General features: G+C 47.4%; 1 protein-coding gene across 4 annotated transcripts; it reads right to left on the bottom strand.

Moving 5' to 3' along the window:
• Window positions 1-1,866: 1,866 nt before the first annotated feature.
• trim33l (tripartite motif containing 33, like) lies at window positions 1,867-21,622 on the bottom strand. Of its 4 annotated transcripts, none has more exons than XM_030072709.1 (15): window positions 21,313-21,622; window positions 18,516-18,651; window positions 18,095-18,242; window positions 15,077-15,193; window positions 14,201-14,315; window positions 13,693-13,839; window positions 12,848-12,959; window positions 11,688-11,771; window positions 10,822-11,315; window positions 8,662-10,695; window positions 6,997-7,172; window positions 6,724-6,826; window positions 6,432-6,497; window positions 5,346-5,450; window positions 1,867-2,522 (listed from the first exon to the last, which is right to left on the bottom strand). In XM_030072709.1, the coding sequence occupies exons 1-15, from the start codon at window positions 21,379-21,381 to the stop codon at window positions 2,157-2,159; spliced, it is 4,272 nt and encodes a 1,423-aa protein (XP_029928569.1). In that variant the 5' UTR covers window positions 21,382-21,622; the 3' UTR covers window positions 1,867-2,156. The 4 variants fall into 4 exon arrangements, with proteins under 4 accessions (XP_029928569.1, XP_029928571.1, XP_029928567.1 ...); XM_030072711.1 differs by adding an exon at window positions 21,077-21,175 and having other exon boundaries at window positions 8,662-11,315; window positions 21,313-21,621; XM_030072707.1 differs by having other exon boundaries at window positions 8,662-11,315.
• Between the last annotated feature and the right edge of the window lie 821 nt (window positions 21,623-22,443).

The raw sequence follows: 22,443 nt of genomic DNA, 5'->3' as shown, positions 1-22,443 counted from the left end.
CACACACACACACACACACACACACACTCAGACACACACAAACACACACACACACACTCACACACACACACACACACACACACACACACACTCAGACACACACACACACACACACACACACCTATAAGACAGGATTTATTGTCATGTTGAAATGCTTGTCCAGAGGAAGTGTAACAGACCAGTGATCAGCTGACTCACCCATAATGCATTTCTGCAGACTGCAGTCACTTCAGGCTTGACTTGAGTTTCCCTCCCAAGCCAAAGTGAATGCAGTGACCTTTGACCTCTCCAAGCTGATCAGCTGATCGTGACGCCCAGAAGGCCCCGCCTCTTTAACGCTTAAAGAAGGTTCTGGTTTTATTCCGTCTTTCAGTTTAAAAGGAACAAAGCAGGAAAAGGGTGTGAAGGAACGTGTGGGGCCCTGCACGGCCACAGCGTAGCGCCCCCTGTGGCCACTCTCACAGCTTGCAAACGCTTTTCCAGCAGCAAAGAGTGGGTCAGTTCCTGTTTGGGGACTCTGGCCCAGCGTGCCTGCTGTGTGGGACGCTGTGTGGGACGCCCTCTGTGACTGGGACCTCCCTCAGCACCGGGGGGCTGAGGTGTGTTCAGGGCCGTCATCCTCTTCTCGTCCTCAGCTGTGTTCCAGGCGGGGTGGCGGTGCGTTCCCCCTGAAGCGGGACGGTTCCCCTCCTGCTGACAGAACAGGTTCTGGTCCAAACACACCAAAACGTTCTGCTTTAACCTCGTCAGGAACAGAGATGTTGACCGAGGGTCTCCAAACGTCTGCGAGCAGATTCAGTCGAATCCAATAAACAAGAAAATGATGGACTGAAGTTTGGTGAAGGACTGTGACCGGGTCAAGCTGATCAGATTCCCATCAGAAGCAAAGCGACCGGCGTCAGAGGGAGAGAATCTGATCACACGGGCGGAATGAACCTTTAATGGCAGGGCGGGAAATGAGGCTCACTGAGTTTACAGGCCGAACGTCGGAGTGAAGCTTTGAGTTCAGACGAGCTTTGAAAAGTTCAAATCCAGTTTTCCATGGAAGGTTTTCACACACACACACACACGCACACACACACACACGCACACACACACACACACACACACACACGCACACACACACACACACACACACACACACACACACACACACACACAGATGTCCAGATAAATGACAAAACTCCAAATACACCCCAAAATACTAAATATTACTGATATTGCTTTCCCATGTGTCAGATGAATATGTACATTCAAACGAGCTGTAAGTCCTCAAATAAAGCTTATGATGATATTCTGATGTGTGTGTGTGTGTGTGTGTATGTGTGTGTGTGTGTGTGTGTGTTCAACATGATGACAAAAGGTTTATTACAAAGTTTTTTTTACAAAGAAAAGAGGCGTCACAAAGAAAACAGGGGCATCTGTTTTTTTTATGACAGGAAAACGATGGTTCCAATGATTAAAATGAAATTTAAAGGTCAGACCGATGGTGCTCAGATTTCTGCTGAGGACCCCTGGGGGCCCCCGAGCCAAACTTTGAAAACCACTGCTCAAAAACCTGCCAGCATTTGGTGTGTTCTGGGTTCTTTGTGTTTTGGGAACGTTCTGCTTTACAAACCAGCAGCTGCCTGTCTCCACCTGCTGGACGACACAGGTAACTACACCCAGAAAACAAGCACAACACACACACACACACACACACACACACACACACACACACACACACACACACACACACACACACACACACACACACACACACACACGGCCCCCAAGATAAACCTGAAGGTGCTGGGGGTTAAACAGTCTGAACTCTGAGATGAAAGCAGAGAGAGGAAAATGTTCAGATCATCCTCACACAATTTCTACATTAAAAATAAAATTTTATTTATTGCATCAGAATACAACACTGTTCTTTCCAAAACAGCTGAAGGCACACGTGTTCCAGCATCCCCCCAGATGTTTCAGGACGTCCCTGTCCCGGCCTCATGTCAGCTGCACTGCTCAAATTCTCAAGAGGAGAACATATCATAAGCAGAAATGAGATGATAAGAAATATAAAAAAGTGCACTAGAAATTTGTGAATTTGTGAAAACTGTGTCACGCCTCGTCATCAGGATGCGAATTGTCCCGTGTCGGGATGGGACTCCCGTCTGTCAGGTTTTTCTTGAGTCCAGAAAGTCCCTGAGCCTCCTGCGAGTCTCTCTGAGCTGCGTCTCCTGCGACCAGCAGCCTCGTCCCGCCGCAAACGGCCTGCAGCGCGCCGCCGACATGACCCCGCCCCCCTCCTCCTCCTCCTCCTCCTCCTCCTCACTCAGACCTTGGCGGGACGCCGAGCTGCCATCCTGGCTCGTCTCCGTCCACCCGCCCTCCTCGTCCGTCCCGACCTCTGAACCTGCAGGCTCGTCCGCCCATCCCAGCATGCCGTGCTGCAGGAGGGAGGGGTGAAGCTCCACCCCCAGCGTCTCCACCAGCCTGCTCTGGAAACGCCGCCGCAGCCTGATGAGCACTTCACTGTCCTGCTGGGAAAAGACACAACTGACATCAGAGCAGGGCCACAGCGGCCTGATCAGTCCCACTATTAATCAACCATTCTGTGACATAACACACCCACACACACCCACACACACCCACACACACACACACACACACACACACACACCCACACACACACACACACACACACACACACACACTGTATATATCACATATATACACTACTCCCAAAAAGTTAGGGATATTCGGCTTTCGGGTGAAATTTCAGGATGAACCTAAAATGCATTCTAACCTTTCCAGGTGAACTTAATGTGACCTTCTGTAAACTTTTGAATGCACATGTCCAACTGTTCAGTGTTTCAGTGCTTTTTGCACAAGTTGCTGTTCTCTAACAAGGAGTTTAACGGCAAAATTCACATCAGGTGTTTGATGCTCCAGCTCATCGAGGTCGTATCATTAGGGAACGGCTGCTGGAGACTGGGGTACCTCAGATGGAGTGGCCTGCACTTTCTCCAGACCTGAATCCCATAGAAAACCTATGGGATCAGCTGAGTGGCCGTGTAGAGGCTCGGAGCTCTGTACCCCAGAACCTCAATGTCCTGAGGGCCGCCCTTCAAGAAGAGTGGGATGCCATGCCTCAGCAGACAATAAGTCGACTTGTGAACAGCATGAGACGTCGCTGTCAAGCTGTAATTGATGCTCAAGGGCACATGACAAGTTATTGACACTGACATTTTTTGTTGTGGTATACCCACCACTGTTGTTGGCTTTTGTTTCAAGAAATTGTTTGAGATAAGGAAATCACCAGTGTATGCTTCTACTTAAATGCCCTACTTTCATGATATAATATCACTGTAGCGTGAACTTTTTACATTTTCCATAAATTTCACCCACAAGCCAAATATCCCTAACTTTTTGTGAGTAGTGTATGTGTGTGTGTGTGTGTGTGTGTGTGTATACTACACTAAAGTAAGAGTTGACATAGCTCATCATATTTCCTTGTGTTCATGAAACTGGAGATTTTTTATGAGATTTTTGATGAACTTGTATTTTTTAAAGTCAGTCATTTAAAATCAGATGCATTACAGAGAGCAAATGATCAATGACAGACCTTCACAATAAAAGCTCAGTCAGCAAAGATGAGGAACCTGCTTCTATTTTGTTACTTCTACTTTTTGTCATTTCCAAATTTCACAATAAAAGCTGCATCATGTCAGACTGCCAGCCCAAATCTGTTTTGGTCAAATCCAGATTGTATCCAGATTAATTTTAGAAAGTCTAGACAGCAAAAAACACATGGAATGTGATTTCGGCAGAGCAGATCCAAACCACATCTGGAGGAGGTTTGGCATGTGACTCCAGTCAGATTTGTCCAGGTGTGTCTCAGTGTGGACGCTCAAACAGGATTTCAAAGTGTCTGTTGCGTCTCTGAATGCGATGTGCAGCGACGCCGGCAGATCCCCACAACAGAGCAACATGGAGGACGCCACCGAGGACAGGCGCCGAAATAAACCGTCCACCCTCAGCTTCTGGACGTTTCTCCTGCCTCCACGTCGGAAAGCTGCGTCACCAGCACACGTAGTTACTGATGCCTATGACGTTACCATAGCAACCCGTGCAGATAGCTTGTGGTCTGATCACCGATCTGATCACTTGCAAATAAACAGTGTGGACGGTCTGTCTTAAAGATCTGATCTGAGAAACAGGTCTGACCCACCTGAAGGCCGAACACCGCCTGGAACTCAGAAACAAAAAACAAAAACCATGTAGACTCAACCATCACATGACATGCTTGTTCCACACGCTTCAGTTGAGTCTGCAGGGTCCTCACCGCAGTTGAGTGTAATGTCCCTTTAAAAGCATGCAGTGTGCAGCGTGTTCTCTGGAAAAGATCCCAGCTAACACAGTTACTGTTTGGAAAAAGGAGCTCAGTCACTTTTACTGCCAGGACATTTGACATGAGACACTTTGGACTTTTACTGCAGGACATTTTTACTGCACTACTTCTACTTCTACTGCAGTCACATACCAGCAGAGGAACAGTACTTCTACTTCTACTGCAGTCACATACCAGCTGAGGAACAGTACTTCTACTTCTACTGCAGTCACATACCAGCTGAGGAACAGTACTTCAACTTCTACTGCAGTCACATACCAGCAGAGGAACAGTACTTCTACTTCTACTGCAGTCACATACCAGCAGAGGAACAGTACTTGTACCCAAGGAGCAGTCTGTTGTACTCCACCACTGAAGGTCTACATTATATTAATATTTTTTCCTTGTTTTCAGATATTTTTAATTTGTCTTAAATCTGATGTCACTTGGTCTGCATATCACCATGTACGTGACATGAATCGTCCCTCACACCTTCTGTCAGCTCCAGCTGGTGCAGAGCTCTGCTGCTCATATCCTCAGCACAGCGCCCTCCATTCATCACCTCACTGCTGTCAAACATCACACTGACTTCAGGCTTCTGCTCCTGTGTCCCTCTCCTCGTTCCTCTGTTCCTCTCCTCGTTCCTCTCCTCTGTTCCTCTGAGTTCCTCTCCTCGTTCCTCTGTTCCTCTCTGAGCTCCTCCACATTGACACCCCGCCCGCCCTCTAAGGTCTTCTTCTATCGCCCTCTCTGTAGCACCACCTGCTGGACGACCCCGGGCCTTACAGCCTTCAGCCGCTCTGCCCTCCCGCCACAGATCCATAACACCGACTCTCTCCATCCATGGGCTCATGATGAAATATGAATGAGAAAATGTGAACTATGTGCAGTGTGTTTGAGTGTGTAAACCACAGAGTGTGTGTGTGTGTGTGTGTGTGTGTGTGTGTGTGTGTGTGTGTGTGTGTATGTGTACCTGCGATGCTGCGTCAAATAAACACCAGATGTCAGAGACAAACTCGGCTGGCGTTCGAAACGGTGGAGAACGGAGGAGAGACAGACGCTCGGAGATGGCACTGACCTGAGAATACACACACACACACACACACACACACACACACACACACACACACACACTAACAGTCAGGATGATTACACTTAGGCAGTTAGCTTGCACTGTTAGCTGTTAATATGCACTCATTTTTATTATTATTAGTTTTAAATACACAGGATATGATGTTAAGATGCAGAGTGCTGGGGACTCTGCTTGGCAGGGGCGTCCGTCTCCCTGAGCCGAGCTTGCGCCTGACCGAATACCAAATTTGGGACTAGGTGGTACAATCCTTGCCTATACCTCGAGTGACTATCTCGGCCCATTCCTGCTCGATATCAGATGCTCTGTTGTGAAACAGATGATGACATTTCGGGGTTGGGTGGCTGAAGAGGCTAATGATTTCACCGCAGTCGTCAGGTGGGCACCCTCCTTCTTTGGTGTTTCGTTGAGGAGGCCCACGACACCTCCAGAGGGCTCAACAGCATCATCTGGCGTCCCAGGTGTGCCCCCCTCCACTTTAGCCCTTCCACCTCTCACACCCCCAATGACAGCATGCTGTCACTAATTATTAATATGCATCATCAAATACTGAACCAATTCAAGTTGACTCAAGTTTGGGTTTGGTCCTCTTGTGTCTGAATGGTTCATCAACAGGAGATTATCTTTGCTCAGTTTGCCGTTTGTGCTTTTTAGTTCACATCCTGAAGCTGGACGTCTCGTCCTGACCAGCGTCTGGATCGCTGCTGGAGAGACTCCCCGGCTCTTCGTTTTGTTTTTTTTTTTTGTTTTTTTACACTTGATTTTATTTGTTTTTTTCTGAGATTTGTCCACACAAATCCTGATGAATCTGAAAACAATTTCTTTGTGTCTTTATCTTTATTTCTGCTTCCTTCCATCTGCACTTTCAAAACTTTGTAAAAATGCAAAGTGGATGACAATTCCACATAAAAACGTCATTTTCAGATTTGGGGTATGGAGATTTGGCTGAAACAGGAAGTTGAAACTGACCTGAGCGGGACTGCAGACGTGAGCCGAGTCCTCACACAGCAGGAAGAGGAGAAGGTGCTCACATTTCTGTTGGAAAGCACAAACACAGATCAGCTGTTTCCCCCCAGTGGAGCCCCTCAAACTTTAGGGAAAATTTATCTGCAAAGCTGAACAATAACAAAATGAGGTGCCTTTCCATCAGCAAGGTGAATATAAATGTTCCTGAATGTCACATAAACACATTGTGTACTTGGACAGGCCATGCTGTTCTTGTTAATTTAACAGCGTGTGAAGAGCAGAGTGGTGGTCTGACCCGTTGGTTCAGCAGGCTGAGGCAGGACGTCTTGTGTCTGTCGGGGCCGTAGGGGTCGCTGGGGTCAGACAGGTCCTGACAGAGCGAGCAGTTCCACGCCGTCCTGCAGGACACACACACACACACACATCAGCTGTGCACAGGAAGTCAATCACACCCCCCACCATCCCCTAATGACCCTAATACAGCATCCAAATTTTCCCCTGGAACCAAGGACCAGAAATGTTTTGGTGTAAATTTGGCAGCAGTCCCGGCAGCCGGTGCAGAACTCACCAATCAGAGGATCTGACAGCTGGTATGTGGCAGTCACGGTGGAAGCCCCGCCCACAGGCGTCACACATCACACAGGAACCGACACACCTGCAGACACAGCAGGTAACGTCCTGCAGGAGGCCAGGCGTCTCTGGTGAGAACAGAGGCTCCAGGTACTCAAGGTCACCAACGCTGGACTGTAAGAGACAGAACCACAAGACAGAACCATGAGACAGAAACATGACACAGAACTATGAGACAGAAGGTAGAGTAGAGCAAAGTCAGCTGGACGTTATAGTAGATTTCAGAAGACGTTTCGCTTCTCCTCCAAGAAGCTTCTTCAGTTCTGGTTGACTGGCAAAAACTCCCAGGTATTTAACCTCTGTAGGGTCGTTGTTAGGGTTGTCGATACCACTGGGTGAGAGTGCCCCTAGGTGTTAGTGATCATCGTCTAGAGTCACTGGGGTCACAAAGTGTACTTCGCAGTCCAAAAAGGCCACGCTATTGTTCTTGGTGTCTTCCCTTGTGAACTTGATGTTATTATCCACTGAGTTCATGTGTTCTGTGAAGGCTTGCACTTCCTGGGATTTGATGGTGACCCATGTGTCATCCACGTACCTGAACCAATGGCTAGGTGCTGTTCCTCTGAAGTAGGTCAGGGCTCTGTTTTTCACCTCTTCCATGTACAGGTTGGCCACTATGGGAGAGACTGGTGAGGACATGGCACAGCCATGCTTCTGCCTGTAAAATTCCCCATTGTATTGAAAATAGGTGGTGGTCAGGCAGAGGTCCAGTAGTCGACAGATCTGACCTCAGGGCTGAGGTTGGTTCTGTTGTCCAGGGTATTGTCATGCAGCAGTCGTTTCCTTGCAGCTTCTACTGCTTCCCTGGTGGAGATGCACGTGACATCACATCATGACGTCACATCATAGATGTGATGTCATGATGTGATGTCACTGTTTACGTGCAACAGCCTGGCCTTTTTGGACTGCGAAGTACACTTTGAAGAGGACAGGAGCCTGCACGTGAGGGTTTACAGGAAACCCACCCACACAGATCAGTATCTACTCTTTGACTCCCACCACCCGTTGGAACACAAGCTTGGAGTGATCAGAACCCTGCAACACCGGGCAGAGAACATACCATCAAGTGCACAGTCCCAGGACCCCACAGAGGTTAAATACCTCAGAGTTTTTGCCAGTCAACCAGAACTGAAGAAGCTTCTTGGAGGAGAAGCGAAACGTCCTCTGAAATCTACTATAAAGTCTGACTGTACTATAAAGTTGACTTTGCTCTACTCTACCTACGTATCATGACCTGGATGGCTGAGAATCTTCACAGACCATGAGACAGAACCATGAGATAAAACCATGAGACAGAACTGTGAGAAGGAACCGTGAGAACAAACTATGAGAAAGAACCATTTGACAGATAAACAAGACAGAACTGTGAGACAGAACCATGAGACATAACAGTGAGAAAGAACCATGAGACCGAACAGTGAGAAAGAACCACGAGACAGAACCATGAGAAAGAACCACAAGACAGAACTAAGAGACAGAACCGTGAGAAAGAACCACAAGGAAGAACTAAGAGACAGAACCGTGAGAAAGAACCACAAGGCAGAACCATGAGTCAGAACCGTGAGAAAGAACCATGAGGCTTCCCTGCAGGTTTGTTCCTTACCTGCTCGTCCTCATCGATCTGTCGCAGGTGGATCTGGTCGTCGGCGTGTCCAGGCAGGAGCAGGAAGCGGGGTAAGGCCCTGCCGGGTCGGGGTGTGGCGATCGGCAGTCTGAACAGCGAGACTCTGGGCTGCCAGTGGCTCGACTTGCAGTCTGCGTCTTCCTTTGCGAAGCTGTGAGCTTCACAGTCAGCTGCATGACCTGAACACACACCGGAGTTTCTCCGTGAGGCATCGGTTCCCCGAAACGTCTCGGTAGTTGGTGCCCCATCCCTCCAGTCTGATGTGGTTTCTCTTTTCACCGGGTGGAGGGCCGGTCTGATGCTGTCCGTCACCTCCTCCTCTTCCTGCTCTGTTGATTCGTTTTTCAGCCGAGTTGAGTCCATCAAATACTGATCAATAAAAGACGCCATATCCTCAAAGCACCTGAGCTTGTTTTCGGAGGACTTGGCCTTGGGTTCCACCACTGCCTGGCTGGCTGATGGTTGTACGGCTCTCTCGGGATCCGTGTGGATGGTGTTTTCCGTGTTCTCACCCACTGAAGGCCTGCCGTCAGAGTCCTTGTCCAACAGGGAGGAAAGAGTTCCATCATCCCACGAGAATGACAGGTCAGATGGGACAGTGTAGTCGTCTTGCACCGCAGTCTCGGTCTCAGGTACCGTGGAAGTTGGTTCATCCTCTGCAGGTTCCTGCTGGCTTGCTGCCCCCACCAGCTCGCTGACTTGGGGAGTGCTGCTATCGCAGGCGGAGTCTGCTATGGCTTTCACAGTTGGACTCGGGTACTGATGCTGTGGTAAGGAGTCGTTGCAGCTGATTGCTGAGGGTTGCTGAACAGAATCAATGTTTTTTTCACAGGTTATTTCAAAGTTCCTGTCAGGGGGACTGCCGGACGGAGGTTTAGTGAGATAGTAGGTTAGTAAAGGGTGTTTCTGCTTTGTGGCATTGTGCTTGTCAAGTGTAGCTAAGGCTGTCTGCTCTGGGTTTGATGGAGGTTTGATGTGCTGACCGGCAGATGATTGGCATGGATTGGTTTGACATTTTTCAGGGACTGCAGGAAGGTTAGAGTTATTTGTATTCAGCTGCTGCTGCAACTCCACACCTGCACTCTGCACTGCTTGTGCGACCGTGACCTGCACCTTCTGTGGAACATTATACACTGTGACAGCACTCGGCTGAATGTGGCTGATCTCAGTGTTTGACTGAACCCCAGATGGCTGGAGGTGACTGACAAATGCCTGACCCGGCTGGCTCTGGTTTACAGAGACACTTCCTGTTTGACTTTTGTTAGATGGCATGGCATGCTGCAGCACAGCTGCATTTGGTGATGTAAAGGATGTGTTATACATGATGCTCTGTGTGTTAGAGAGTAAGACAGCTGAAGACTGGCTCTGGGTCCTGAGTGCCACAGAAAGAGCCTGATGCTGGTTTTGAACCGCCGAAACCCAAAGGAGAGGATTGGTGACCAAAGAGGGCTGCAAAGGGATGGCTGTTGGCATGGTGCCCTGGGTGTAATTTGATTGGACATAGGCTTGTGAGGTAGAAGCAGTTTGGGCACTGTTTAAAAGCAAGCAAGTTGGTTGGAGAATGTATGGCTGACTTGCGGACAGCTGGTTAGGTTTTGTCATGGTGCTGAGTGACGCCTGAGCTGTGGAGGCAGGAGGGACCCCTGTGTCCGGAGCGGAGGAGGTTCTTGTCCCAGGTGAGTGTGTCTGGTGGAGGTCCAGGCAGGAAGAAATCGGAGTGCACAGGGACTGCTGGGAACCCGGGACACTGCTGACTGGAGTGGGAGGGTTGCTGGCTTTCCCAAGCTTGGGGAACAGGTCAGAGAGAGAGGGTCCCAAGCAGGCAGATGGCGTCTGAAGAGCACTGGAGGGGGTTTGAGGAGCACTGGTGAAGGCGTGAGGAGCGCCAGAGGGGATTTGAGGAGCGCTGGAGGCAGATTGAGGAGCACCGGAGAAGGTGTGAGGAGCGCCAGAGGGGATTTGAGGAGCGCTGGAGGCAGATTGAGGAGCGCTGGAGAAGGTGTGAGGAGCACCAGAGGGTGTTTGGGGAGTGCCGGAGTGGGTTCGAGGAGCGCCGGAGGAGGATTGAAGAGTGCCGGAGGCGAACTGAAGAACGCTTGAGAAGGTGGGAGGACCGCAGGAGGGGATTTGAGGAGCACTGGAGGCAGATTGAGGAACGCTGGAGAAGGTGTGACGAGCGCCAGAGGGTGTTTGGGGAGTGCCGGAGGGGGTTCGAGGAGCGCCGGAGGACGATTGAAGAGTGCCGGAGGCGAATTGAAGAACGCTTGAGAAGGTGGGAGGACCACCGGAGGGGATTTGAGGAGCACTGGAGGCAGATTGAGGAGCACTGGAGAAGGTGTGACGAGCACCAGAGGGGGTTCGAGGAGCACTGGAGAAGGTGTAAGGAGCGCCAGAGGGGGTTTGAGGAGCGATGGAGGGGGACTGAGGAGCGCCAGAGGGGATTTGAGGAGTGCTGGAGGAGGTTTGAGGAACACCGGAGGGGGTTTGAGGAGTGCCGGAGGGGGTTTGAGGAGTGCCAGAGGAGGTTTGAGGAGCGCCGGAGGGGGTTTGAGGGGCGCCGGAGGGGGTTTGAGGAGTGATAGAGGAGGTGCAAGCCAGGTCCAAAGCAGTGGTTTTCTGGTTTCTCACAGCAGCTGTGGACGATGAGTTGATTGATTGATTGATTTGATTTATTTCGGTCAATTAAAGCAACAGAAAAAAGAAAGAGAATGTCAGCAACAACGCACAAGTAAACAAAACAAGGACTGACCGAAAAGGTGTAGGCTGAAGCAGAGCTTATAACGCCTACCCTTATCACAAATAAACCATTTACACACAATATGAGCTACTACAAACTTAACTACTACCTAAGTAGTCAACCAACGATGCAGCTTTCAGTCAACAAATACAAACTTAACTAAGCTACTAATTGGTAGATTTTTAGTCAACCAAAACATCCCACGCCAAAAGGACAAGACCAAAAAAAGCAGCATGGCATGGATTTGTGAGATACAAGATGTACTTACTATTTTTTGACAGTGTACTGCATACTGAGTTCTGAGGTCGGTCTTGTGACCGAGAAAATGGAACACTTGAAACCCGTAAATCAACTGAAAACAAAAACAAGGGACACCTCATCAGTAATTTTCTACAAGATGCAAAAATGAACATTACGTTCATTACGTTCATTACGAACATTAAGTATATAGTTAGACATGTCCTGATCAACTTTCTTCTGTACATGATCAGTGATTTAATAATTCTTATCTGCCATAACAAGGCAGAGGTGTAAATACTGTAGTCATGTTTAAAATTCATCATCCAACTTCACTGGAAGTCAGACTGCTGAGTCAGCAGAGAGGTGTTGCTAAATGTACACTCCATTTACATTTTTATTCATGTCATGTTTTACCACAAAAAATGAAGGGCAAAGAAGCCATTTATGACACAGCAATTAAACTTTACTGCACAAAAAGCCTCACAACAATGTGAGTGTGTGAGTTGTGGTCCTGTGTGCCACAGAGCCACAGATCAGGTGTTCAGGTTAACATGAATTATAACTTTGTAAAGATGAGTCCCTGTGGGCTATTATGAACAAATATCACTGGAGAACAAGAGCTAAAAAGCCCCCAGCGAAGGGTCTGGATGATACAAACAAAATCTATTACCAATACCTCCATATCGATATTGTGATGATATTGATGCTTTCGTCATGTTTAGATGTTCAGACACAAGAGATTTACAACAAAACGACTCGTAATGTGGATACAGCTAGCCAGTGAGAAAAGACATCACTTACAGCATATCATGAGGTTGTAACATCCAAAATTCCAAAGCATCTAATGTCTGCGGTGGGAAACTTGATTCTGTTCCTGTCTCCTTCTCCTTATCTCAATATATCATCCCATATTCATCCACATATCACTCGATATAAATATGTGCATATACAAAGATAACTGCATGAGTTATTGCAAATGATAAGAATTCATACAGTCAGCTGTTTGTCTAATCCTAACACAGGGAATGCCTCTGCTGGACGGGGAAATGACACCTGAGCCGCTTGGACACTAGAAAGGACACCTGAGTGGCGCTCGGGGCCGCTTTGAGCCAGGAGGAAGAGGAGTAACGCCTGCAGATGAAGAGGAAGTCGCCAGCCGTCACTACAGGTGGAAATGGTCCATCTTACCAAAGGAAAAGAGGCTCTTGTAGGTTTCCGTGGTGACCACCAGCCTGATGTCGATCATCTTCTGCGGCAGCGAGATGTTCTTGGATAAAAGCTCCTTCAGCTGAGGCTCCACCTGCAGATGCACAAGATGTCCATCAGCTCATCTGATCTTCAAATGTATCATTTTCATATTTTTGATATAGAATAGAATATGGATTTCTTAAAATAAACAAAATGCATAAATTAAAGTAATTTTTAGATCATTTTCTTCATTTTTATTTTTTATTAATGTTCAGGTAATTATCTTTTTTCATGATTCCATTTGAAACAAATCAAGTGAATTTTCTGGATTTTCAAAGGGTTAACAGCACTTCCTGAACATTACCTGGCTGGAGCTCGTCCAGTTCACCGCCTGCATCACCAAACTCTTTTTACTTGTTTGTCAGATTATTCTCTCTTGTTAATAAGTCGTGCTCATTTTTCTATTTTTCCTGTGAAGCAGTTGGTAAGCTTGTCTTAAGAAGTGCTACACAGATAATTATTGTTTCTCTCAAACAAAAAACACCGATTGCACCTCAGATATTTTTGACATACTTGTATGGACTTAGAGAGATTCAAGAGGAAAATTGTTGATCATTTTAGAAATTAAATTGATGAACTTCTGGTTAAGATTTTTTAAGAGTGGTTACAGATGTGGCATAATGCAAAACGTCACTCAAAACTGTCGACACATCTAAATTATGGACTTGATTTCTATTACACTTTTCAAAATAAAAGTTACTCAGTGCTGAACAAACATTCAAACACACCACGGCACAAAATGAAAGCCTCTGAGGTGAGGAACAGTTTCGGAGCAGAGGTCGAACCTGAGCCCTGAAGGTCAGCAGGCCGGCCAGGTCGCTGGAGCTCCTGGCTCGCTCTGCTTCCTGATGCAGGAGCTGCTGCTTCTCCTGCAGCCGCCTCAGCGCCGCCCTCCTCCTCTCGATCAGATCAATCTCCACCTTGTAGGACTTCTGCTCCGAGACAAACAACAACAACAGTAAGAGCCAGGAGACCCGAGCATTAGCTAAGAGCGCCACGCAGTTTATCCCAAAAAAAACAAACAAAAAAAAACAATCAATACCATAAACTTTACTCTACAAAATCAAACAACATGACCAGTTTAACGAGTTTATTAGAGAACCACTGACGTCACACTGATCCTCTGAACATATTTACAGACATGATATAAAGATGGATTACTTTCCCAGGCGCTGGGCTCCAGTTTTGGTGCAGCTGCTGTGCTTTGGTGGTTGTGACCGTGTTACCATGACAACCTGGTCTGACGGTATGTTACCATGACGACAGTGTGTTACCATAACAACAGTGTGTTACCGTGACATTCTGGATGAGATGCAGGAGGCGCTGTTTGAGGTCCTGCACCAAGACGGTGAACAGACGGTGCACCGCCTCGCCCAGTTTGTTCTGATGGGCGTCGATGTCCTTCAACCTGCAGGACACAGACAGACGCACTGAGCATGTGCAGACGTCACATGGAACAGCTAAAACAGATTTGTTTGACTGGCAGCAGTTTGAGAGTCATTTTGAGCATCATGTGTGTTTCAGATCCTCAGGATCCTCTGTAAACCAGACGCTTCAGAGCTGCTGGAAGGTGGATTTCTTCACTTTGATAGAGCCAGGCTAACGACTCCTATAGACTTCAAGTCTTTATGCTAAGCTAACAAGAAATGCTGAAAATGGTATCCAACATCTTGTCTCAGTCCGGGGAAGTCAGGAGAAGGTGATTTGACCAAAACATTGGAATATTTGTCTAAAAGAAAGTCAAAAAGCCAACAATGGCACAAAAAAAAATCTGTGATGCTGTGACTTTGGTCTCAGCATCACAGAGCCGCCAAAGGCTTGGCGCACCGAGCCTTTGGCTCATAACTGGTTCGTGCATCTGGCCCGCTGTGTTTTTGTTTTTCAGAATCATGTCCACAGTAGCTTAAAAGGAGCTAGCACTGGTGTTTAAACACCAAGGTTCATCAGACTGCACCCAGAAGATTTTTAAAATGTTTAAAAAAAACAAAACAAAAAAAAAACTTATTGAGTGACATCCTGAGTTAAACCCATCGTATTTGCAGAGTTACGAGTGAGACATCTCACTACCATCCTGTCTCTGCTGACAGGTGGACGTGGGAAAAAGCATCTGTAAAGCGTCCAACATGTCCAGCAGTCTCAGGAGGCTTCAGGAAGGCCTTCAGCCCGTACCTGGTGTCCAGGTCCTGCAGGGTCCGGTGGGCGGTGTCTCTCTGGCCCTTCAGCAGCTCCATCAGAGAGTCCAGATGCTGCTTCTGGCTCGCCAGAGCCTCGTGGACGAACTGATACCTGCAGGAGGCAGAGACAGGACTGAGCTGCACCTCCAGCCACACACAGCCAACATCTGTCCCTTTACCTTCAGTTAGCTGCATGCAACCACTGGAGGGAACATCTGAGGTGGAGAGTGAAAAATACTTTATACTCCAGTTAATTATAAATCCCCTAAAAATATTACACATTTAGAAGTTTTTTCCATGAAAAAATCATCCCTTAGTGCCTTAAATGTAACTCTAAATCTCACTCTCATTAAAAAAGTGCATATCTATGAGTATGCAAACTGGCCCCGCCCACACCTTGCCTGCTGGCTCGTAACCAGAGCTCCGTTCACACAACCAGGAAGTCCCGTCCCGACACAGGCCTGAACACTGAGCCATTTTTCATAACTGAATGAATTTTTTTTCTTCAGAGAATCTGTTAGAGCCCACTCACATTGGCAAGTTTGTTCTGCGCCCAAGCACGTTTGCCCCTAAAATCCGGATTATTTGACCAGAGTGATGCTCCGTCCCGTGCTTGACTACAGTTCACTTCCCCGCTCTGGCACGGGTGGAAGGGGTGTGCTTCAGCACGGTACGGGCGCATACACGAGCACATGCAAACTCACGCACGCAGCGCACGGACGTAAATCATGCAACTTTCCTCCTGCCTCTGCAAAATTGTCACTGACATTGTTGATGTGCAGTGGCTGTTTCAAAATAAAACTGGAGCAGCAGCTCAGGCAGAGCTGCTGCTAATGATATGCAAAGCAGTGCCCCATCAGCTGATGGCTGATTGGCTGTGGGATTTGTGATGAAGCCAATCCAGCTGGCCTGGCGTCCGTAAATGGCAAATGGACTGCATTTCTATAGCGCTTTTCTAGTTGACCAGTCACTCAAAGTGCTTTACAATGTGTGCCTGACATTCACCTGTCAGCAGGTCAGTTCAGTGAAGCTCACACAGTTTGGAGACACAAATAGAGGAAAAATACAGTTTTGAGTGGAAGGAGACTTTAGCCTCCTATTGCTGTGCCAGCCCGCCGGCAGGCCCCGCCAACTCACTGTCTTTCAGAGGCTGTAGAGGCTCAGCTTTAAAGCTACAGATCCTGGTATCAAATGAAACTAGACGACCTGAGGAATTATGCTAAGTTGTTGTTGGCAAGGCAGTTCATTTCAGCTCAATGTTGTTGAGAGAAAATCTGTCATGTGTGTCTCCAGCAGGGTCCCTTGACCTCTGACCTCCAGCTGTGTGAATGAAAATGGGTTCTCTCTCCCCTCTGCAGACACGCCCACCTTCTGCTAATCCCATGCAGTTTGGGCCCCAAAGCCTGCAGTCCACATGTGTTCTTGTGGCCTGTTGTAAAATGGTGTGTGTGTGCAGACTGGGGCCTAAACAGTCTTGGAGCTGCATCAGTTGGCTTTGACTGGAAAGCTGAGACTCTTGTGGATTCAATGAGCCACATTTGATTCCTGTGTGATGATGTTGGCCCCCATAGCAGCCATTTCACTGCAGCCAGAGACTTTTGTCAAACTGGACGTCGCTGGAGAAAATGACCTCTAGTGACCTCTAGGAGAATCACAGCCTCACAAACTAGAGAGCGAGGCCGTTCAGAGGAGCTCTGCTTCTCCAGCTGGACTGACAGTGAGGGACACTTTCTGACACATTTACACAACACAAGGCTCGCAACATAAAAACTGCTGCAACAATTTATGACACATAACTGAACATGGCATGTGAAATGCACAACAACGGGGGAGAATACCTTAGATCACGTCTATACCAACATCAAACATGTTTACAGAACTGTAACTCTCCCGTACCTGAGACTGTCAGAACACCTGTCACTGCTCCTGCTTCCTGAATACATCGAACAATGAAGCCAAGTACCAAAACCATCACAACTAACCCCAACGCCAGCTGCTAAAGCTGCAGGGCCGCTTTGGTCACTCAGCATGGGACGGTGCCGACCTGCGGCATGACGGCGTGGGACGCGGGCGGCTACGCCGACCTGCGGCATGACGGCGTGGGACGCGGGCGGCTACGCCGACCTGCGGCATGACGGCGTGGGACGCGGGCGGCTACGCCGACCTGCGGCATGACGGCGTGGGACGCGGGCGGCTACGCCGACCTGCGGCATGACGGCGTGGGACGCGGGCGGCTCAGCTGTGGATAAGAAAGCTCTCTGCAGAGCGGTGAGGACTGCAGAGAGGATCACAGTCACTGTCCTCTCTGGAGGACTCTGCTGTCTCATGCTACCGCAGCAGAGCCACCAACATCATCAGAGACCCCGCCCACCCCGGCCCCCACCTGTCTGACCTGTCGCCCCCTGGCAGGCGCTGCAGGAGGGCGAGGACACGTTTGTTCCCCACAGCAATCTGCACTTTAAACAAGGAAAGAGATTCAGGCTGCTGCACATCTGCACTTTATAGAATATGATTCTGCTCTGTGTTTTATGACTAATTTATATCGCCTGTTTTTATTCATGCTCTGTGTTTTCATGCACAACAAAGTGGCAATTTTAATTTCATTGTATGCATACACAATAACAATAAAGGCAATCTAATCTAATTTAATCTAATCTAAGGAATGGCTTCATATAGTTCCATCATAATGGTCTAACCCTTATACATAAATATACCCTTATAAATAAATAAAAAGTCACAATCTTTATCACAGATTTATGACTAGAATAACCTGACACTCAGAGCTGAGCTGCAGCTCAAATTAATCTTCAGGTTCCAGCTTTCAGACGATGTTCACCACTTCTCTTTGGCCTCTACTGGTGACCTCTGACCTCCCCCTGAAGACCTCCTGCCCTCCATTAAAATGGGTCTAAGAACGGGCAGGTACTGTGAAGGGTTAAGATGCTGTGTGCTGGTGGCCCCTGGCCCCCTGGCCCCTGCAGGCCCCGCCCCCAGCGGGCCAGCAGGCTGGTACCTGTGGTTCCTGTGGGCCATCAGCTGGCAGTCGCGGCAGGTCAGCTGACCACAGGGGAAGCAGAAGAGCTGGAGGGGCTCTCTGGGGTGGATCTGACACAACCTGCTGACAGGAGGCGGGACTTCTCCTGAAGATCTGACATCAGCATCTGCAAGGCGAGGCAACACACAGGTGAGAAACTGCTCTGAATTTTGGATGAGATGTCCAGATGTGTGTGAGCGTTTCTGTGCCGAGGGCAGAGCGCCGAGCAGACGGCAGGATGTTTGAACCCCCAGCAGCGCCTGCCCCTGCAGCGCCGCCGCCGGCGAGGCCGCCCCTCCGGCGAGGCCCACCCTCTGCTGAGGCCGAGGTGCAGCCCCGGTCACGTGTATGTGTGTGTGTGTGTGTGTGTGTGTGTGTGTGTGTATTGCGTGGTGCTGACCTGGCGGCGCCCGGCTCTGGATGCGGTGGGCCCGGGTCATCTTGACTCGTCGGTGGGCCGACACACACTCGGCACACAGCGCCTCCGCACACTCCACACACCAGCCACTGGACGGCAGGCCGCCACAGCTACAGCACTGCAGGGAGGACATCACACACACACTGATCACACACACACTGATCACACACACCCTGATCACACACACACCCTGAGCACACACACTGATCACACACACACACACATACACACACACACACATACACACTACACGCACGCACACATACACACTACACCCTCATCACACACACACACACACACACACACACACACACACACACACACACACACCACACCCTGATGGCAGAGACACTCTGTCTGTCCTGTCCAGGGGCGCCGTATATGGGGGAAAAGTTAGGACAATTCCAAGGGCCCTTGTCTGACAGGGGCCCCAAAAAATAGGTAAAAACTAATATAAAATTATTAAACCATCATCGAGTATATATATATATATATATATATATATATATATATATATATATATATATATACAGTACAGGCCAAAAGTTTGGACACACCTTCTCATTCAATGCGTTTTCTTTATTTTCATGACTATTTACATTGTAGATTCTCACTGAAGGAATCAAAACTATGAATGAACACATGTGGAGTTATGTACTTAACAAAAAAAGGTGAAATAACCCTTACACAGCCTGGAGGTGTGTTTGGGCTCATTGTCCTGTTGAAAAATAAATGATCGTCCAACTAGACGCAAACCGGATGGGATGGCATGTCGCTGCAGGATGCTGTGGTAGCCACGCTGGTTCAGTGTGCCTTCAATTTTGAATAAATCCCCAACAGTGTCACCAGCAAAACACCCCCACACCATCACACCTCCTCCTCCATGCTTTACAGTGGGAACCAGGCATGTGGAATCCATCCGTTCACCTTTTCTGCGTCTCACAAAGACACGGCGGTTGGAACCAAAGATCTCAAATTTGGACTCATCAGACCAAAGCACAGATTTCCACTGGTCTAATGTCCATTCCTTGTGTTTCTTGGCCCAAACAAATCTCTTCTGCTTGTTGCCTCTCCTTAGCAGTGGTTTCCTAGCAGCTATTTGACCATGAAGGCCTGATTGGCGCAGTCTCCTCTTAACAGTTGTTCTAGAGATGGGTCTGCTGCTAGAACTCTGTGTGGCATTTATCTGCTCTCTGATCTGAGCTGCTGTTAACTTGCGATTTCTGAGGCTGGTGACTCGGATGAACTTGTCCTCAGAAGCAGAGGTGACTCTTGGTCTTCCTTTCCTGGGTCGGTCCTCATGTGTGCCAGTTTCATTGTAGCGCTTGATGGTTTTTGCGACTCCACTTGGGGACACATTTAAAGTTTTTGCAATTTTCCGGACTGACTGACCTTCATTTCTTAAAGTAATTTTTCTCCAGTTAGCTGATTGGTTCTTGCCATAATATGAATTTTAACAGTTGTCCAATAGGGCTGTCGGCTGTGTAGTAACCTGACTTCTGCACAACACAACTGATGGTCCCAACCCCATTGATAAAGCAAGAAATTCCACTAATTAACCCTGATAAGGCACACCTGTGAAGTGAAAACCATTTCAGGTGACTACCTCTTGAAGCTCATGGAGAGAATGCCAAGAGTGTGCAAAGCAGTAATCAGAGCAAAGGGTGGCTATTTTGAAGAAACTAGAATATAAAACATGTTTTCAGTTATTTCACCTTTTTTTGTTAAGTACATAACTCCACATGTGTTCATTCATAGTTTTGATTCCTTCAGTGAGAATCTACAATGTAAATAGTCATGAAAATAAAGAAAATGCATTGAATGAGAAGGTGTGTCCAAACTTTTGGCCTGTACTGTATATATATATATATATATATATATATATATATATATATATATATATATATGTGTGTGTATATATATATATATATATATATATATATATATATGTATATATATATATATATATATATATATATATATATATTTTTTTTTTTTTTTTTTAAATTAATTAATTAATTTATTTTTCATAGGGCCCAAAATTCCTGGCGGCGCCCCTGGTCCTGTCTCTCTCTCTGAATCAGCAGACAGACAGACAGTGGGATCCTGATGCTGCTTATCTCTCAGATTATTTGAACAAATCAAATCATCAAACTGTAAATTTATATCCACGTTGCTGCATTTTTCTGATTTGTGCAAAATTTGTGGAACAGTGCATTTTAAAGTTTGTTTGTCTTTGTTACTCCTTGATATTTAGCAGTCTTATATTTCTATATAAATGTATATTTACACGGCTGTAAATGTCTTTGGCTGCTCAGGTTAGTTTGTGTTGCCTAATTGTGTGATTGTAAGTGAAATATTGTAATAATCAGGTTGTCCTCTGATGAGTGTGTCATTCTGTTTGTGTGGAATAATCCCATTCTCTGTTTTATTTATGTTTATGAGATAAAATCTGTATAACTGTATAATTTGTAAACATTTCTATTTGATGTGTTTAATGACCTCACAGACCACTGTCCTCCTGCCGTGATGTGTTTAATGACCTCTCAGAGCGCCTCCTCTTCGCCCTCCTCCACCGCCGCCTTTTGTTGTCACAAGCTTTTGACTCTGCGCTGCCCTCTAGTGGATTTACTGTTGAACATCTATGCCAACGAAAACACGCATGGAGGCAGACACTGTTTCTACGTTTCAAACGGGCGTAGCAATTTAAAGAGAGAATACAAGCGCCTGAACTTATTGCCTTTAAAATCCGGATGGAAGCATCCTGTCTGCTGCTCACCGTCACATCTGCACCTCCACTGCCCGCGGCCTGCTGCTCCGCGGGGCGGGGGGCAGCGCAGTCCGACATGAGGCCCGCCGTCCGGGCAGCTGCGCTCCGCCGGCCCGCTACCTGCTCCGGGCCGCTGCGCTCCTCGCGGCCGCTGCGCCGTCCCGCTCCGCTGCGCTCCGCGGGGCCGCTCCCTGCTCCGGGACGGAGAATCAGCCGGATCCAGACCGAACACCGCGGCAGGCCCGCGGCTAATTTCACCGTCACTGCCTCCCGTTATTGTGGCTGAAGTTTTCAGCACACACACACACACACACACACACACACACACACACACACACACACACACACACACACACACACACACACACACACAGATCACTTCCGGTACACGGTTTTCACAATAAAGCTCTGCAGGACGAGCGTGTGCAGTCGGTTCACTAATAAAATTTTTTTTAATTAAAAATGTATCTTCATTGCTAAAATACTGAAAAATCTCTGTATGCTGTGTTGCAACTGATACTGATATTGATATTGCAAAACTGAGTAAAACAAAAAATCTGACAATTGAGTCAATATCAATATAGGGTACCATTTGGTGTGCCGGGCAGAAATCACTCACTTTTCATGAAAAATTTGCAAAATAACAAAACTCTGAGGGTTTATTATAAATGGCCAAACGTTTAAACACACATTGGTACAGAGATACATCTTTAAAAGGGTGTTTTTCATATTTAAAAAAAATGTTCTATGATTAGATGCATGTGATTTTGCCATGTCCCAAACTCGTCTCTACTAACTTCACTGAGTGAAATAAGTAGATAAATGATATACAATCTACAAACCTTTTACATGCTCTTGTTGCTCTCATCAAGTACTTGAATAAAATGAGTCAATTGGATCATTTATGGTCTAATTTCATAATAATAATAAACGTTTTGCATGTGTCCCTGGATTTGCTGTCCACCCCGTCATTAGGTGGTTACTGCCACTATAAGAAACCACCTGCTGTAATCAGTGACATCACTACCACTGCTTTGTCTTTTACAAATGGAGTGAAGAATAGCTCCGGCAGAGAGAGTACATATCAACATTTATATTTCGACATTTTCATCATTTTATGATTGAACTTGAATGTGTTCA

Source organism: Myripristis murdjan, chromosome 16, assembly GCF_902150065.1.
Source record: "Myripristis murdjan chromosome 16, fMyrMur1.1, whole genome shotgun sequence".
NCBI lineage: Eukaryota > Metazoa > Chordata > Actinopteri > Holocentriformes > Holocentridae > Myripristis > Myripristis murdjan.
This window is presented reverse-complemented; position numbering and strand designations above follow the sequence as displayed.

Coding starts and splice junctions, on each gene's coding strand:
- trim33l (XM_030072707.1), bottom strand. CDS start 21,381: ATGTCGGACTGCGCTGCCCCCCGCCCCGCGGAGCAGCAGGCCGCGGGC. Junction 12,960..13,692: donor TGCTGACCTTCAGGGCTCAG/GTTCGACCTCTG, acceptor GTGCATCTGCAG/GTGGAGCCTCAGCTGAAGGA. Junction 6,827..6,996: donor GCTGTCAGATCCTCTGATTG/GTGAGTTCTGCA, acceptor TGTGTCCTGCAG/GACGGCGTGGAACTGCTCGC.